The sequence below is a fragment of the Vanacampus margaritifer genome, chromosome 3, assembly GCF_051991255.1.
Source record: "Vanacampus margaritifer isolate UIUO_Vmar chromosome 3, RoL_Vmar_1.0, whole genome shotgun sequence".
Lineage (NCBI taxonomy): Eukaryota > Metazoa > Chordata > Actinopteri > Syngnathiformes > Syngnathidae > Vanacampus > Vanacampus margaritifer.
In genome coordinates, this window is record NC_135434.1 from 27885674 (window position 1) to 27905056 (window position 19383).

Below are 19383 nucleotides of genomic sequence, written 5' to 3' on the forward strand. Positions count from 1 at the left end.
TTTTCAGACACCCCCCCCCCCATTTTCGATAATGAGTACCCCATAAAATTATTTATTTATGCTGCTATTTTTGTCCTTTTTTGTAATATTTGACAAAATAAAAACAGCTCTTTCTTTCATTCGACACAATCTATCACATTTATAAACAAAATACAGAGTATTTGGTAAATTAAAAAACATGTACTATGATAAATAAATAAAAAAGTTGACATTCTTAGCAAGTCAGTGTCCCAACACTGGTAAGCTATTTTTAGAACAGACCCCAGTTTCACGTACACGCTGGAACCTACACAGTAAGGCCAATGCTGTCTCATTCCACCCCAACCCCCCTCCTCCTCTAAGCACACGCACTTGTAGAAGTAGAATATAAAGTTAATTGAAGGCAATTTGCAACTGACTTTTGAAGGCAATTAACTTTAAAAAGGCCGCTCATTTACGCAACTCCGTAAGACGTGCTCATTAAGGAGACAGGCAGTATTACAGGTTATTGAAAAGATTTTGTATTGATTTATTTTTTAAACACCTCTACATCATGGAAAGCGTGCAACGTATCACCCGCAAAAAGTGAGGGAACACTGTACTTGTATGTCGATATCCTTTAAATTACTATTAAACATTTTGCAAATGTATGCAATCATTTACAGCCATGTTTGGTTTATTTGTTTCCCCTAGCCTCGGCGCTTCTTGTTTTCGTCACAGCCCCATATCCCACCTCCAAACACAATATTGCTTTGTGATTAGTCCGAACCATTGTTGGTTGGTGAAAATCTGTGGACTCGGTAAAAGTTGGATTTTCGGGAGTTTGTGAACTCACAAACACTGCGAGAAGTCAGCTTGCAGGCAAGGTTAACGACGTGAAGCTCATATCACCCCACTTTGTTAGGTCATATTTAATGGAAAAGAGGACATAGTTTAATCCAAATTGTCTTACAAGTTATTTAAAAGTCTTAAATTTGGCTTTCTTATGGGCTCGACTCACGGGAGGCGACAAGCGACAGTGACGTACCCTTCCTCGCCCCGCAGGTCTCAATACACGGGACGTGATAAGCAGCCACGACGGCGGCAGCAACATACGTCACTCTCGTGTTACAACAGATTTGATTGTCTATTAAAATTGGAGGGAATCTAACCTTTTTCATTGTAATATAAACACAGAAGTTTTACTACTGTATGTAATTCCAGTATGAAGATCCATCCATTTCCTATTATATTATTATTATTATGAGACTGCTGCGTAGCAAAGCAGTAGCAGAGCTACTGCTTGCGAAGCAAAGCAGGCACATATTACTATCCTAGAAAAACGGGTTTATTATATTATCTTCCACGGATTTTTCCGCAAAAATGCGGCCCGTACCGTAGAACGCACTGGCACAAATGAGTTATCAAGCGATGCGGTTCGATCTGACTCGCTGCGGCATTACTTTTCTTGGAATTCCGAGTTACTATGGCGACGCAATTCCCCAAAAACTCCCCAAAAAAGTCCCATTGGAATGAATGGGAAAAGGGGGAAAAAGTCCAAAAATCAAGCACCTTTTTCCAAGCCACGCTATATGCGCATATATTAACCGACCGATATGATTTTTAGCTCATTTTGTTGCAATTTGTCCCATCTTTAGCTCAGCGTCGAATTTTTTTTAAGGAATGTAAGCTCTCTCTCCTGTGCGGGTTCAAAGAGCGAAAGGGAGAAAAATAGCCTCTTAACATTGGTGTGTATTGCGTCTGCCAGAGTGAAGCAATCAACGTCTGAGTGAAAAGAGAGAAAAAATTATTGCGAAAAATCTCACTTCAACTCGTCACCGTGGCCACAGTCTTTGCTCACTAAACATCAAATTCGCACATTTTGTAGTCACAAGGGTCTTCTTTCAGACAAACACACTTTTGTTTGTCAAAGGTGTCATTTAGTACCTTTTTTTTTCACTTTAAGCGAGGAGAAGTCAGACTTTTTCGCCCATGTTCCCCATGTTATTTTGGTCGCCTTTGTGTAATATGCCCTGCATTCATTGGCGCCCCAATGAAACCTTCGCTGATTGGTTGAATCCCCGGCGACAGCGACAAAAGTTGACCATGTTTTAACTTTCTGGTATCGCGTCATGGGCCTACGTGTGCACGTCTACGTGTACGCGCGCAATTTTTCACATGCACGAATGTCGCGTGTCACCTTGTCGCCCTGCTTCCATAGGAAATTAATTGAGAGCGAGCGACGTCGCCTCCCGTGTGCAGAGCCCATTAGTGTTTTTGCTCTGACTTTATTAGCTCGTAAGCCTTATGCAGATACCGTAGGTGTGTGCTTTGCGCAATCCTAGCTACTTAATCACACTGTATATTTTGTTTATTTTCTCTTGAGGAACTGAATAACTCACATTTTTTTCTACTATCAGGGTTTCCCCAGCATACCTTTGGCTCTCTGACGGACCAGAACGCCAAACCCTCTTTCAGCATGGCGTGAGTATACCACTTAAAACGAGTACTCAAAAAAGCATTTACCGCCATCAAAAAACATTCATTTATTGTCTATGAAATGTATACCTGTAGCTATGTCCCAGTTTAGGGTCTGCACCTTTCAATGGACACTTTCTACTTGATCAATGGAGTTGAAACCTTTGGAGGTACCACTTAAAAGTGCATCAAAATTTTCAAAATTCGAGGTCCAATCACAATGCCATCTAGCAGAGATGGGCAACTGTGGACCCTGATTACATTCTGAGTGGCCCTTGGAATAATTTTCAATCCCTCCAAAAAAACATTAGTTTTTTTGTTTTGTTTTTTGGTTGTTTTATAAACCCAAAGAGTTCTTCAGAAAATGCTGATAAACATCCAGTAGCACTGATACAAAATAAAATAATCTTTGGCTATGGGAGGCCACAAGTATGCATTATGACATCTTTCGTCTTTAAATGCTGCCAATGAGGGATGTAGGCTCTAAATGGGAGGCAGCTAATGAGTGACCGGCTGCAAATGTCAAAAGTTGCAGTCTATACAATTGAACCTGTATGTGGCTGTAACCTGGCTTTGTATAGTTACCGCAGCTTTTCACCAGAATGGATATTTTTTTTTAATGTTCATTGTTTGTGTAAAAGTCTGTTAGATGGCACCAATGGTCCTGGTCTCTCTCTGGGAGGATACTTGTGTCCGCAGTGCCATGCTAAATACGTGGAGCTTCCAGTGGAATGTAAAGTCTGTGGTATGTCTAACTGAAGACGTATGATCAAGGCTGCATGATATAAATTTTAGACTGTTGATGCAATAACAATGCTAATGTTAATGCTAAGGTACAAATCACAGTGGAATGTCCAAAGTCAAACACAGCGGTATTGCTAGAAATAAGAGCTTTGTTGTATGTCTGTTGACAGACAGGATTAGGGACACATGTTGCCTACTATGGTTATCATTACAGCTTCCAGCTTTCCTTTTTGCCATCACTTTTATGGTGGTTATCAGAACAAAAACATGGAGCCAATTTTAAATAGTCACAGGGCTAAATTCTTATGCCACCTATGATGATGGACTTGGAAGTGGGTAAAACGCCAAACTGCACCATATTTACTGTGTTTGACTTAAGTGATTCCACCGTAGATATAGTATGTATTGTTTTAATTATGTTCCGGCTTAAAAAAAACACAATATTTATATGCCATTTATGTTATTTTGTCATCAAGGTTTGACCCTTGTGTCAGCCCCACACCTTGCCAGATCCTTTCATCACCTCTTCCCCCTTCATGTCTTCATTGAATCACCAGTAGGAAACCCCCAAGAAAAAAGGTTAGTAATGAGTTAGTGCTAAAATTAAAAGTATTGGACGGTGGTTGTAGCGGTGGTGGGAGCAGAGTGCAAAGGAATAAAGTGGTCTGAAGGTGAAACAAAAGTTGAGATCCTTTTCTTTTTTCTCTGAGAGAGCTCAGTATTGTTCATTTGGTAATCTTACCTATTCGACATGTCATCATCATTGCTCTCTCTCTCTCTCCCCCCCTTCTCCTTTTTTCTTTTTTTTGTATGTGCGGGTGTGTGTGTGTATATGTGCGTGCGTGTGAGTGTGTGCTCATTAATTCACCTAAAACCTATTAAAAATCCCATACCGCTCACCTAGACCGAATACTTAAGAATCTAGCTAGAGTCGTGAAGTTGTCAGGAGACCCAAGGAAGGATCAAAGAAAAGTAAAATCCAGCACCGACCAGACATCACCTACTACCCACCGGGTTACCAACCAGAATCTTTCACCAACCCCAGAAACATCTAAATTCCAACAAATTTGGGAGACTTCAAGAGACCAAAGGAAAGACTAAGGAAAGGAAGGAAGGAAAATTGAACCAGAGTGAGATCCACAGACATCAGTCTTCTCCGATTCAACGACCAGAGGAAGAAGCAGATTGTGTTTGAATTTCGGTAGATGCTGGTGTGGTGGATCTGGCATGCATGAAAACCTCCACCAAAGATGGGAGCCGTCGACCCCGGCCAGGACAGAGCAAGCACAACTCTTCAGGTACACTCAGGCCGCGGCAGCGCCAAGGCACAACCCCTGGGCCCCGCAAGGGCCACCAGCCGGAGAGCAAACCCGGAGCCGGAGCGCCCCTCCACCCCAACACGGCCCACGCCCCAAGCCCAATGCAGCAGAATGAGGCACGGCAGGCCCACCGGGCACCCCACCGGCCCACAGCCCCTGCTCCCCCCCACGACCCCCCCCGGCCCCCGCCGCCACCCACCACAACCCAGCCCCCGCCGTTTCCAGGTCCCCAAACCACCAAACCAACACCCACCCATCCCCGCCACCAAGCCGGTACCCCCACCAGCCCTCAAAACCCCGACCCCCCGTACCCAGTCATCGGTGCTGGAGAGGGGCCGGACAGCGGAGCGGCGAGGGCACCCGCGCCCACCCCACCTCTAGCTGCGTGGTGGGGCGGAACACGGGGCGAAAGGGGTGATGGGAGCACCAGGAGACGGGCGGCACCCCTGAACCCCAGGCCCGGCGGGGAAAGGTCCCGGTCGTCACGCCAGCGTACCTAGTGAAAGCTAACCCTGTTACTGAGTTAGGCAGCTCGTCGACAGGCGAACTCTACTCCTAAACCATGGATGTGACCCCACCCAGTGTATATACAAGTGTGTGTGTGTGGTGCATTAAAATTGGGAGCAGGTGAGCCGGAGCAGAGGAAAATGATATCCCCCCGCTCCGATCCACCTGCTCCCCAGACGTGTCGGTGAGTGTATGTGGTGCATTAAAAAAATAGAGGGGGGGCGTGGTGGCGCGGCGGGGATACAGATGGGGGACCGAAGCATTGCTTAATACTGCGGTCTGCCCCAACCAATGCCCCCCCGATTCCCCCCCCCCCCCTATTTGTAGGGTGCATTAAAATTGTGAAAGTGTATGTTATGTGCCCTATGTGTCTATTAACAAAGTGTATTGTGCAAAACTAGTGCAGTGAGTTAAGAAGAGCGACCAGCGGGGCCTCTCCCAACCCGGCAGGGGCAGGAGGCTCACTGGAGCGGGGCAGGAACAACACCCCCAAACGCCCCGAGACCCGGGCCACGGATGGAGCCCCCGGCCCAGGGGGGGGGGGGGGGGGGACAGGGGAGGGGGACGGGAAGGGAGGAGGAGACGACAAAAAGGGCAAGGGGCGGCGGCAGGGCAGCAGAGAGAGGGGAGGAGAAGGAAGGGTGATGAGGGAGAAGGGACTGGGAAGCGGAGGACGAGCGGGGAGAAGCGGCAAGGGGGAGGAAGGGGGAAAGGAGAGGGAACCACAGGGCACCCCGGAGACCGGGCACGGAGCGACTGACCGCGCTGGGGCCACTCTGGACACCAGGGAAAGCACCACAATGCAGCTGCCCCCCTTTTATTTACGGCACATATTTTTTCTATTAAAATGTGATTTATGAGGAGGTCAGACCATTGGTCGATATTCAGAGTTTGTTTATTTTTCCAGTTAACAACGACGACCGGGGCCTTTCCCCGCTGGGCCTTGGGTTCGGGGGTGCCGCCCATCCCCCGGTGCCCCCATCTCCCCTTCTGCCCCGGTGTTCCGTCCCTCCACGCGGTGGGGGGTGGGGTGGGCGCGGGGGATCACCGGGATCTCGGGGTCGGGGACTGGGGGGCTGCCGGTTGATGGGGGTGGGGTCAGGGGTGGTGTCTGGGGGCCTGGGGGCGGCTGGGTTGGGGTGGATGGGGGTCGTGGGGGGAGCGGGGGCTGTGGACCGGTGGGGTGCCTGGCGGGCCTGCAGTGCCCCGTCCTGCTGCGTTGGGTTGGGGGCGCGGGCCGCGTTGGGGTGGGGGGCGCTCCTGGGTTTGCTCTCTGGCCGGTGGCCCATGCGGGGCCCGGGGGTCATCCTTTGGCGCTGCCGCGGCCTGGGGGGCCCTGAGGTGCTGCGCTTGCTCTGTCCTGGCAGGGGTCAACGGCTCCCCCTCTTTGGTGAAGATTTTCATGCATGCCAGATCCACCACACCAGCATCTATCGAAACTCAGACACAATCTGCTTCTTTTTCAGGGCATTGAATCGGTGAAGGCTGGTGTCTGTGGATCTCATTCTGCTTCGTCTGTCCTTCCTTCCTTTCTTCAGTCTCTCCTTTGGTCTCTTGAGGTCTCCCTGATTTGTTGGAATTTAGATGTCTCTGGGGTTGGTGAAGGACTCTGGTTGGTGGCCTGATGGGTGGTGTCTGGTCGGTGCTGGATTTCACTTTCCTTTCTTTTCTTTGGTCCTTCCTCGGGTCTCCTGACGGCCTCACGACTCTGGCTGGAAGTGTTCGGTTTAGGTGAACGGTATGGGATTTTTTTTAATAGGTTTTAGGTGAACTAATGAATACACACCCACTCGCACGCACACATAATCACCCACATACAAAAAAAAAAAGGAGAGCAATGATGATGACATGTCAAATCGGTAAAATTACCGAATGAACAATACTGAGCTCTCCAGAAAAATAGAAAAAAAAAAGAATTGTTTTTTTTAGCGATTGTAAGTGCTACAAGTGTAGATTGCACAAATAGATGTAGATAACACTGGAGACAAATGTCGGAGTCTGAGAGTCCCATTTTCTTCATCATATATTGAGTAATATATGTTCTATGAATAATTTTATGCTGGATAAGTTGTAAATTTGTGTGTTTTGTCATTTAAATAAGTTTTCACAAACTTGAATCCAAGAGTCAAATTCCGGAGCTATAGACAAGTCTGTCTCCCATTTCGAGAAGGGTAAATACATTTTATTTGTATACAAAAGTAACTTATATATTTTTGAGAGTTTTTTTGTTGTTGTTGTTGACGGAGAAAGCTTTGTAATATCTTTAACTAAAACAGGCGGTTGGAGCGTACCCCGAAGTGTTGGAATTTGTTTCTTTATCATATTTTTAACTTGCAGATAATGTAAAAAACATCCGTTTTTTATTTTTTGTTTTTGGAGCAAGGATGCATATGATATAAACATGTTATCTGAGAAAAGATGGTGGAGATGTGTAATTCCTTTTTGCTCCCACACACCTAAATAAAACGGGGTTATGCCATATGGAAGAAAGCCCACAGGGCTCCAATTGGGCTTTTGTAATTTCTAGTGGGTGGCGGAAATCATTGGGTTTTTAAAAAAATTGTGTCGCTTCATCGATGTTGTAATAAAGAGTAAATCTAGAAGTCTGAGTTTATTACAATCCTTCTGTTCTAGTTCCCGCCAACAGTTAGTATCTCTGTTGGGTTGTGCCCATAGAATGTATATTGTAGCTGGTTAGCAATATAGTAGTGCAGAAAATGTGGTGCCTCTAGACCACCTTTGGATTTACTTTTCTTAAGAGTAGACTAATCTTTGCTTTTTTTTGTATTCCAGTAAAATTTTGTAACAGCCGCGTCCAACAACTGGAACCAGTTAGCCGTAGGTTCAAATGGAATCATTAAGAAAAAATAGTTTATTTTGGGTAAAACTTTCAATTTAATGGTGGCTATTTGTCCTATTAGAGAAATAGGAAGATTATTCCAGCGCTCCAAGTCACTATAAATGCTATCCAGAAGTGGAGTAAAGTTTAAATGAATTAAATCAGTTAATTTAGGTGAGATTTTTATGCCTAAGTATTTTAAATTACCTATAGGAAATGAGTAGCGTGGGTGTCCTGGCTTGCAGGGTTCCATGAATTTTCTGTAATAGGTAGTAGTGTTGATTTTGTCGAGTTAATAAAATAATCTGATAAATGTGAGAAAGTTAGATACTTCCCCTAACGCGATAGCAGGTTTTTCTAAATAAAGTAAATCTCATCAGCATTAGGGGTGTTAAAAAAAATCCATTGGGCAATATATCGCGATATTGCAGCGCACAATTCTCGTATTGATTCAATGTGTAGCCGAATTGATTTTTAAAGATCAATTTTTGATGGAAATATTCGACAAAATGTCTTAATTAGAGTTAGGGTTCACATTTAAAGCATGGAAGAATGTTATATTAATGGAACATTAAGCCTTAAAATTTGATTTGTTTGTTTGTTAAATACGGTGCACCACAGTTTATAAGCCTTAAGTACATTTTCATACAAATCTTACAGTGTACATGTACATGTTTATTGATTAATATTTTCTAAATTTGAGTAAAAAAAAAAAGATTTATAGATTCGTATCGGGATTAATTGAATCGAATTGTGACCTATGAATCGTGATACAGATCGAATCGCAAGCGAATAGGCAATTCACACCCCTAATCGGCATATAGATTAATTTTGTGTTCTGTTACCCCGAAGTGAATTCCTTGAATCCTTCTTTCCTGGCGTATAGCTAATGCAAGTGGCTCAATAAATATCGCAAATAATAAAGGGGACAATGGGCTTGTGCCTCTCTGTAGAGTAAAACTCTGAAATGTAATCCCATGAGGAGTAACTGTAGCTTTAAGAGAATCATATAATACTGACACCCAGTGAATAAATGACTTTCCAAAGCCAAATTTATTTAAAACAGCAAAGTGAAGGACTAGTTAACTTTGTCAAATTTTTTCTGCATCCAACGATATAATAAATGCTTTTTTATCATGCCGCTATGACATGCTAATAAGGTTAAAGAGCCTCCTAATATAGTAGAGTATAGTATAGTAGAGTAGGGTATAGTAGAGTGACAACCTTTAATAAAGCCTGTTTGGTCGCTTTGAACAATTGTCGAGATTACTTTTTCTAGTCTCGATGCGAAGGCCTTAGCGATAATTTTAATATCAGTGTTAATTAGTGAAATCAGACGATAACTTGATGAAAGGGTGGGGTCTTTTTATGGCTTTAATAAAAGTTTAATTGCTGCTGTGTTCATGTGTGGGCGTATGTAACCATTAGTTTTAATTTCTGTTACTACTCTTAAGAATAATGGAGCTCAGGGTTAGGCTTGTTAGTTTCTGAGTATAGGTTGCGATAATAGTTATAAAAAATGTGATTCATTTCTTCTGGTGATTGAATGCATTCACCAGTTGTTTAATTTTATCTTCTAAGTCTTTTTCAAATTTTTGATCCTGTTTTTATAAGATGAATATGATATAATTTTACTTCTAATTACCGCTTTCCCAGCTTCCCAGAGATGGAGATAAGTCTGGAGAGTCATTTATTTCCAAAAAGTCTGCTCACTCTCTTCTTATAATTTTGTCAAACTCTGCGTCATTTAGCACTGAGATGTTGAAACGCCATGTCGGGGGTGGTTTAAAGGTATAATCAACTTGTGGGATAAGGGAGACTGGTGCATGGTCGCTAATAATAATAGGATGTGTTTTTGTACCAATTTTATCAGCAATAGAATTATTTGTAAGAAAATAATAAATTCTTGAAAAAGACCGGTGCACCGCGGAAAAGAAGCTAAATTCCTTCTTAGTCGGGTTTTTAAGTCTGCAGCTGTCGACGAGGCCAAAATCATCCATATATTCCCCTATTACTTTAGTAGATTGTAATCGCCAAAAGTGGAGTTCTTATTCCATCTAACACCTTCTTATCAATATATATGCCAAGTACCAATAAAAATCAATTACATTTTGAGCTTCATGGCAAAGGCTGTGAATACCATTGGACATGGTTTATTATAGGGGTGTGAATTGCCTAGTAGCTTGCTAGTAGCTAGCTAGGTCACAATTTGATACCAATTAATCCCGATACGAATCTATACGTCAATTATTGCGATTTTTTTTTTAACTCAAATTTAGAAAATACTAATCAGTAAACTTGTTGTTCATGTACACTGTAAGATTTGTATGAAAATGTAATTCAGTCTTAAAACTGTGAGCCACTGTATTTAACAAACAGGTTGCTATCTGTTTCATGTTTGAACAGCATTGAAATCAGATTTTAAGTCTTAATGTTCCATTAATAAAACATTTTTCCAGGCTTCAAGTGTGAACCCTAACCCCAATTAAGATATTTTGATGAATATTTCCATCAAAAATTCATCTTTAAAAATCGATTCAGCTGCATATTGAATCAATATGAGAATTGTGCGCTGTATTGGTTTTTTTTAACATCCCTAGTTTCTTATATATATATTTTTTAATACATTTGCAGAAATCTAATAGACAATATGCGAACCTAACTGCAACAGTAGAAACAAACAACTCATGTACCATCACGCCGCTAATTACATTACTGAGCTGTACTTGCGTGTTCACAATCCAAAAAATTTTAAATGGTCCAAAACCCATCTTGGTGTTGCTAGCAAAACTGTGTGTGTTAGCTTACCTGTCTTTGTGGGTTTTGTAGTTATGAATGAAGTTTGACGTTTTAGGTGTTGTCTTATCATCTTTGAGCCACAAACCATGCATTTTTCTGTCCTCTTTTCGCCAACTTCATGGACAGCATAATCAGTAAATCCAAATGTAATAATCCTCGAGGCTCCTTTCATCACTTCTGGTTTTCAGTGTAGCCACGACACACTAGCAAGTGCACCGCAAAGCTGACTGGATTGCCATGTTGGCATTAATGTAATGAAACATGCAATATTTATTGAGCCACTTGCATTAGCCATACGCCTAGGAAAGAAGGATTCAAGGAATTCACTCTGGGGTAACAGAACATAAAATTAATCTATATGCCGATGATATTTTACTTTATTTAGAAAAGCCTGCTATTTCGTTAGGGGAAGTATTTAACTTAATAACTAAATTCTCACAGTTATCAGATTATTCTATTAACTGGACAAAATCAACACTTCTACCTATTACAGAAAATTCATGGAACCCTGCAAGCCAGGACCCACACTACTCATTTCATACATAGGTAATTTAAAATACTTAGGCATAAAAATCTCACCTAAATTAACTGATTTAATTCATTTGAATTTTTCTCCACTTCTGGATAACATTTATAGTGACTTGGAGCGCTGGAATAATCTTCCTATTTCTCTAATAGAACGAAAGAATGAAAGTTTTACCCAAAATAAACTATTTTTTCTCAATGATTCCATTTAAACCTACGGCTAACTGGTTCCAGTTGTTGGACTCAGCCGTTACACAATTTTACTGGAATAAAGAAAAAAGCAAAGATTAGCCTAGCTACTCTTCAGAAAAGTAAATCCAAAGGTGGTTTAGAGGCACCAAATTTTATGTACTACTATATAACTAACCAGCTACAATATTTCATTCTATGGGCACAACCCAACAGAGATGCTAACTGTTGGCTGGAACTAGAACAGAAGGATTGTAATAACCTCAGACTTCTAGATTTACTCTTTATTACAATATCGATTAAGCGACATAATGGTTTTAAAAACCCAATGATTTCCGCCACCCTGACTGCCTGGTGGAAGGCACTAGAAATTACAAAAGCCCAAGTGGAGCCTGTGGGCTTTCTCCCCTATGGTATAACCCCGACTTTCAACTTAACAACCAATTATCTAAGTTACTTTCATATACTGATAAAATGTCTTTACCCATCTCGAAATGGGAGACAGACTTGTCAAAAGCTCCGGAATCTGACTTTTGGATTCAAGTTTGTGAAAACGCATTTAAAATGACAAAACACACAAATTTACAACTTATCCAATATAAAATTATTCATAGAACATACATTACTCAATATATGATGAAGAAAATGGGACTCTCAGACTCCGACATTTGTCTCCAGTGTTTACAAAACACTACAGACACTTATTTTCATTCTTTATGGTTATGCACTCCGGTTATGTATTTCTGGACTTAAGTCTTAGAAAAACTTTCCGCTATCTTGGACTGTAGGATACCTTTATCTCCAAACTTGTGTTTGCTAGGTGACCTAACAACAACTGACTTGCCACATAAACAATTTCGATCTACACTTGTAGCCCTTACTATCGCAAAAAAAAACAATTCTTGTTAACTAGAAAAATAAACAAACTCTGTACATTGACCAATGGTCTAACCTCCTCATAAATCACATTTTAATGGAAAAAAGATCTGCCTCTAATAAAAAACAAATATCAAAATTTATAGAAACATGGTCTACGTATATAGAATATTTTAACCTTATTCTGGTTACTTAATTCTGCCTGTTAGCGAGAGCCACCACATCGCGATAACTTACATTGATGTTTCTGTATTTGGTAATTTGTAACTAATGGTTGTGTTTTTATAGTCAGGAACCCAGTTGCTGCCAACAGGATCGAGCAGATTCACCTGCAATGGGCACTAAGGGTTAATATTCGGATTCACTGCATGCCAGGGGATTAATTCTATAGGTGCTGACCCCCCCTGGCTGGGCGTGGGCGGGTCTGCCCCTCTGTTGGCTGCTGGGTGGCGGCTGCGTCTTGGCCGTTCCCTGGGTCTCTTGGGGGGTGCTGCGTTGCTCACCAGTATGCGGGGGGCGAGCCCTATCGCCCCGCCGGGCTGGTCCCATATGCCCGCCGGGGTCCTGGTGGGGTGGATGGGGGTTTGGTGGGCCGGTGCGCCGGTTGGGGGGGCCCCACTGGTCGCTCCTCTTAACTCACTGCACTAGTTTTGCACAATACACTTTTATAGACATACCTATATAGAGCACATACCACACTTTGGGGGGGGGGGGGGTCGCCATCGGTTGGGGCAGACCGCAGGTTGGAGCAGTGCTGCGGTCCCCTGTCCGTGTCCCCGCCGTGCCCCCCCCCCCCTATTTTTTTTTATGCACCACATACACTCACTGACATGCCTGGGAGGCAGGTGGATCGGAGTATGGGGATATCATTTCCCACTGCTCCGGTTCACCTGCTCCCAATTTTAATGCACCATACACACACACTTGTATATACACTGGGTTGGGTCACATTCAAGGTTTAGGGGTAGAGTTTGCCAGTCGGCGAGCTGGCGAAATCAGTAACAGGGTTAACTTTCACTAAGAACGCTGGAGTGACGACCGGGGCCTTTCCCCGCTGGGCCTGGGGTTCGGGGGTGCCGCCCGTCCCCCGGTGCCCCCATCCCCCCTTCTGCCCCCGGTGTTCCGTCCCTCCACGCGGTGGAGGGTGGGGTGGGCGCGGATGCCCTCTCCGCTCCGCTGCCCGGCCCCTCTCCGGCGCCGGTGCCTGGGTGCGGGGGATCCCCGGGATCTGGGGGTCGGGGGCTGGGGGGTTGCCGGTTGGTGGGGGTGGGGTCGGGAGGGCGGTGGTGGGGGTGGCTGGGTGCTGGGGGTGGGAGGGTGTCTGGGGGTTTGGGGGCCTGGGGGCGGCTGGGGCTGGGTTTGGGTGGATAGGGGGTGGGGGGTCGTGGGGGGAGCGGGGGCTGTGGACCGGTGGGGTGCCTGGCGGGGCTGCAGTGCCCCGTCCTGCTGCGTTGGGTTGGGGGCGCGGGCCGCGTTGGGGTGGGGGGCGCTCCTGCTCCTGGGTTTGCGGCATGGGGGGCCCTGAGGTGCTGCGCTTGCTCTGTCCTGGCAGGGGTTGACGGCTCCCCCTATTTGGTTGAGATTTTCATGCATGCCAGATCCACCACACCAGCATCTATCGAAACTCAGACACAATCTGCTTCTTTTTCAGGTTATTGAATCGGTGGAGGCTGGTGTCTGTGGATCTCACTCTGCTTTGTCTGTCCTTCCTTCCTTTCCTCAGTCTCTCCTTTGGTCTCTTGAGGTCTCCCTGATTTGTTGAAATTTAAATGTCTCTGGGGTTGGTGAAGGACTCTGGTTGGTGGCCTGGTGGGTGGTGTCTGGTCGGTGCTGGATTTCACTTTCCTTTCTTTTCTTTGGTCCTTCCTCGGGTCTCCTGACGGCCTCACGACTCTGGCTGGAAGTGTTCGGTTTAGGTGAACGGTATGGGATTTTTTTTAATAGGTTTTAGGTGAACAAATGAATACACACACACACGCACACACACATAATCACCCACATACACACAAAAAAAAAAGGAGAGCAATGATGATGACATGTCAAATCGGTAAAATTACCGAATGAACAATACTGAGCTCTCCAGAAAAAAAAAAAAGTATTTCACCAACCCCAGAAACATCTAAATTCCAACAAATAAGGAAGACTTCGAGAGACCAAAGGAGAGACTGAGGAAAGGAAGGAAGGAAATATGAAGCAGAGTAAGATCCACAGACATCAACCTCCACTGATTCAACGACCAGAGGAAAAAGCAGATTCTGTTTGAATTTCGGTAGATGCTGGTGTGGTGGATCTGGCATGCATGAAAACCTCCATCTTAGAGGAGAGCCGTCGACCCCGGCCAGGACAGAGGAAGCACAACCCCCCAGGGCCCCTCAGGCCTTGGCAGCGCCCTTACTGTCGCTAAAAAAACAATTCTTGTAATAACCTCACACTTTTAGATTTACTCTTTATTACAATATCGATTAAGCGACATAATGGTTTTAAAAAGCCAATGATTTCCGCCACCCTGACTGCCTGGTGGAAGGCACTAGAAATTACAAAAGCCCAAGTGGAGCCCTGCGGGCTTTCTCCCCTATGGCATAACCCCTACTTTCAACTTAACAACCAATCGTTTTATTTAGGTGTGTGGGAGCAGAAAGGAATTACACATCTCCACCATCTTTTCTCAGATAATATGTTCATATCATATACATCCTTGCTCTAAAAATAAAAAACTGAATTTTTTTACATTATCTGCAAGTTAAAAGTATGAAAAAGAAACAAATTCCAACACTTCGGGGTACGCTCCAACCGCCTGTTTTAGCTAAAGATATTACAAAGCTTTCTCAGACAACAACAAAAAATACTCTCAAAAAATATATGTTACTTTCGTATACTGATAAAATGTATTTACCCATCTTGAAATGGGAGACAGCCTTGTCTATAGCTCCGGAATCTGACTTTTGGATTCAAGTTTGTGAAATTTAATGTCTTGGCTGTTCCCTGGGTCTCTTGGGGGGGTGCTGCGTTGCGGTGCTCTCCCTGGCGCCCGTCCTCCGCCTCCCTGTCCCTTCTCCCTTGTCACCCTTCCTCCTTCTTCCCCCTCTCTTTGCTGCCCTGCCGCTGCCCCTTGTACTTCTTGTCGTCTCCGCACCCCGGTACCGCACCCCCTCCCCTGTCCGCCTTTCTCCCCCTCCCCTGGGCCGGGGGCTCCATCCGTCGCCCGGGAACTCGGGGCTCCGGGGGCAGAGCGGGCGGGTAGGGGTGTTGTTCCTGCCCCCTCCGGCGAGCCTCCTGGCACCTCTGGCGGGCCCCAGTGTCCGGGGGACGAGCCCTATCGCCCCGCCGCGCTGTTCCTATATGTCCGGAGGGGGGAGGGGTGGGTGGATGTGTGGTTGCCGAGTGCGCCTCCTGCCCCATCCCGGTTGTGAGGGGCCCCGCTGGTCGCTCTTCTTAACTCACTGCTTTAGTTTTGCACAATACACTTTGTTCTGAGACATAGGGCACATAACAAACACTTTGGGAGGTGGGGTAGGGTGAAGACACTGTCTTCGCCCTACAACTCCCCTCCAATTTTAATGCACCCCACAACTGGGGGGGGGGGGGTCTATTAGGCAGTGCTGCGGTCCCCCATCTGTATCCCCGCCACGCCACCACGCCTTTTTTTTATGCACAACATACACTCACTGACACGTCTGGGAAGCAGGTGGATCGGAGGGGGGCGGATATCATTTCCCTCTGCTCCATTTCACCTGCTCCCAATTTGAATGCACCACACTCACACACACTTGTATATAAACACTGGGCGGGGTCACATCCACGGTGTAGGGGTAGAGTTCGCCAGTCGGCGAGCTGGCGAACTCCGGCTGTGGGCCGGTGGGATGCCTGGCGGGCCTACCGTGCCCCCTTCTGTTGCGTTGGGGCGCTCCTGGGTTTGCTCTCCGGCCGTTGGCCCCTGCTGGCAACCACCAGCATCTACCGAAATCCAAACACAATCTGCTTCTTCCTCTGGTCGTTGAATCAATGGAGGCTGATGTCTGTGCATCTCACTCTGCTTCATCCTTCCTTCCTTTCCTCAGTCTTTCCTTTGGTCTCTTGAGGTCTCCCTAATTTGTTGGAATTTAGATGTTTCTGGGGTTGGTGAAAGATTCTGGTTGGTAACCCGGTGGGTAGTAGGTGATGTCTGGTCGGGGCTGGATTTCACTTTCCTTTCTTTTCTTTGATCCTTCCTCGGGTCTCCTGACAACCTCACGACTCGAGCTGGATTCTGAAGTATTCGGTTTAGGTGAACCGTATGGGATTTTTTATAGGTTTTAGGTGAATTAATGAGTAGATACTCACACGCACGCACACATGCACACACACACCCGCACATGTACATGCTCACGCACATAAAAAAAGAAAAAGAAGAGAAAAAAAGAGAGAGCAATTATGATGACATGTCGAATCGGTAAGATTACCGAATGAACAATACTGAACTTTCTCCAGGGAATTTTTATTTTTTTTTAAATTAAAGAAAAAAAGAAACAATTATGTGTTCCAAAGTTCCCACTGAATCTGAAATCTTCAGCATCCAATTTAGAGCAATTTATGCTTTTGACTCCAGGCAGGGCACAGAGAATATGATCACTCCTCTTCTGAATGACTGGTTACACACATCATACACACATTCCACAGAAAGACACCAACATATTCTGGAAACACAGAACAGCTGAAGCTGTTGTTGGAGAGACCGAATTTACTTTTTTCCCAGTTACTATTGCTGTTGCAATATTTGTATGCATTAAGTGTCATTGTCTATGCATTGTACAGTTCATACATTTTCAGTCTTTTATGTAGAATTTTGTGAATATACGTTCTAATGCATTTCACTGTGGTTGATTTCAGGTTCTGTGAGTCTTGTCAAGGAGAATTAAAAGATAAAAGGGTAAGTATAGCTTTTAATGTCTAGCTTTCTATTTCTACTGTAGCTATGAAATTGTCATTGCACAAGATAATTCAAATTCCATATTTTACTTGGCATATTCCTGAGCCACAATATTAACGGGTAGCACTGGTGTTGTGGTACATGCTCCTCCTGCCTTTTATGTAGTGCAAATTTGATTCCTGGTCAGCGCAGCAATTCCCAATCACTGGCAGTCACAAGCCCTGATAAATATTGGTGGGATAGATCAGGAAGGGCATCCAGCATAAAAACTGTGTCAAACAAATCATGTGAGTGACTCGCTTTGTTGACGCCCCCCTAACAAGGCAAAGCTGAAAGTCACCTATTCTTTGTACTATCAACATAGTATTTTATTGCACAGCTTATGTTTTTTGTTGCAATCACTGCAATCAAAGTATTTCTGTCTCTCATAATTCATGCCTTCTCCAGACTGTGTGGTTCATCTTCTTTCTGTCAGTATGTTTACATGCAGTCAATAACCCTTCCAAAACCCAAATAAGACCCCTAGCCTATCCCTTTTTTCTAACACGAGTATTTGGTCATATGAACGTGATTGGGGTACCTCCTTTGAACGGAGCCTTTGGTTTGTGTTCTGCGCATGCTCTATTCACAAGAAATCGTAGTCTTGTGAGTAACGAAACTACTATGAACTGGTATCATAATCATTCCGAATAAGATCTGTGGTCACCTGTTTACATGTGTGATCCATTCCGATCTGCTGTTAATCAGTTCCGCCTCGAAGCCGTGCGATGTGCAGATATGGATCACATGATTGATCAAGATGGAGTTCATTAGTCATTGAACACACTTTTATTGAAGCTAAATGAATCCAAGAAAGGGCCGGTGAACCTAATGGTAATCTGATGGAGTTGAGAGGAGTCGGGAGAGAAGTGAAAGATTTGAAAGACACAAAAGCACAACTGCAAGATATTAGGGGAGAGCTAGATAAGGCCAATGCAAGGCACTGCGATGTGGAAACAAGGGGTTGCCAAACACAAAGAAAAGTTGCGGAGTACAGACGAAATGCTGGTTGAGATGATGACAATTCAGGAAAAACTTCAGTCTAAAATTATCTCCCTGGAAGCCTACTCGAGGAAGAGACACTTAGACTCTACGCAATACCGGAAGGAGTCAGGCTCACAATCGATGATCATCGTTGAAAAACTTCTGCGTGACAGATTGGAAATTCCCGACTCCGTAGAATTGCAAATACAGAGAGTGCACAAATCCTTGTCGTCACCTCCGCCGAGCAGCGCCCAGCCTCGATTGATCTTGTTAACGTTTTTGTGCTTTACTGTAAAAGAAAAAGTGCTCCGACTGGCATGGCAGAAGAGGAGTTTCATGTGGAACAACAACAAAGTAAACGTCGATCATGACAATCCACCGGAGATTATGGCCATGAGGAAGGAGTATAGCAGGGGGCGACAGATCCTGAAAGAGAAGAATCTGCAATTCCGGACCCTCTACCCTGCCCGCGGTGTGGTGTGGTTGGTCTGATTTTCATTTCAGTTTGTTTGTTATATCTATGTAAATTCTTTACATATTTTTGTTTTTTTCACGGGGGGGGGGGGGGGGGGTGGTCGGGGTTGTGGGGGGTGGGGGGGTGGCGTAATGGTCTGCTGCTGGTCTGCGGATGTGAGATTTTGTCCAATTTTATTTTTCAATGCAAGGTGATTCAGTGAAAATTGCTGATTGCTTTACTTCAATAGACACACTTGAACCAGAGTGAACACATGAGATTAAAAAGAAAAGGTTTTAAATTTGTTTTCCTCATCTGATAAAGCAAAACATAAGAGAGGAGTGGCAATCCTCATTTCGGGAACACTTAACTATGAACATATTTCTGAAACTTGTGATGATGAAGGTAGACATGTTAAAATAATTGGGAAGATAGAAGGATCTGATATTACAATTATAGATGTGTATACCCCACTTGGAATGACTGGTTATTCTATAGGAGTGTTTTGAATCTGATGGTTGATTCCCGGGTTGTTGTTATATGTGGGGGAGATTTTAATTTCCGTCTTAATCCCGCACTAGATTCCTCAAATTCATCAAACCAAACCACCCCACTCATAAGGAAAATTAAAGATAATTTTGCAGAAATGGGGATAGTTGATGTCTGGCGGGAGTTACACATATCTAACAGGGATTATACACATTATTCAAGATCGTTCAAAGTTTACGCTAGACTTGATTTTTTTATGTTTAATATAGATAGATTT

The 19383-nt window shown here is 44.4% G+C and overlaps 1 protein-coding gene across 3 annotated transcripts in view; it reads left to right on the top strand.

Moving 5' to 3' along the window:
• Positions 1-19383, top strand: part of gtf2h2 (general transcription factor IIH, polypeptide 2) — a 47931-nt gene that overhangs the window by 23593 nt on the left and 4955 nt on the right. For 2 of the 3 annotated variants that reach the window (XM_077560531.1, XM_077560530.1), the window contains exons 11-14: positions 2379-2442; positions 3078-3181; positions 3657-3759; positions 17101-17140. In XM_077560531.1, the coding sequence (XP_077416657.1) occupies positions 2379-2442; positions 3078-3181; positions 3657-3759; positions 17101-17140 (311 nt within the window). Of the gene's footprint in view, positions 1-2378; positions 2443-3077; positions 3182-3656; positions 3760-12522; positions 12699-17100; positions 17141-19383 lie in introns of those variants that run through there. The other variant, XM_077560532.1, reaches the window with a different exon arrangement.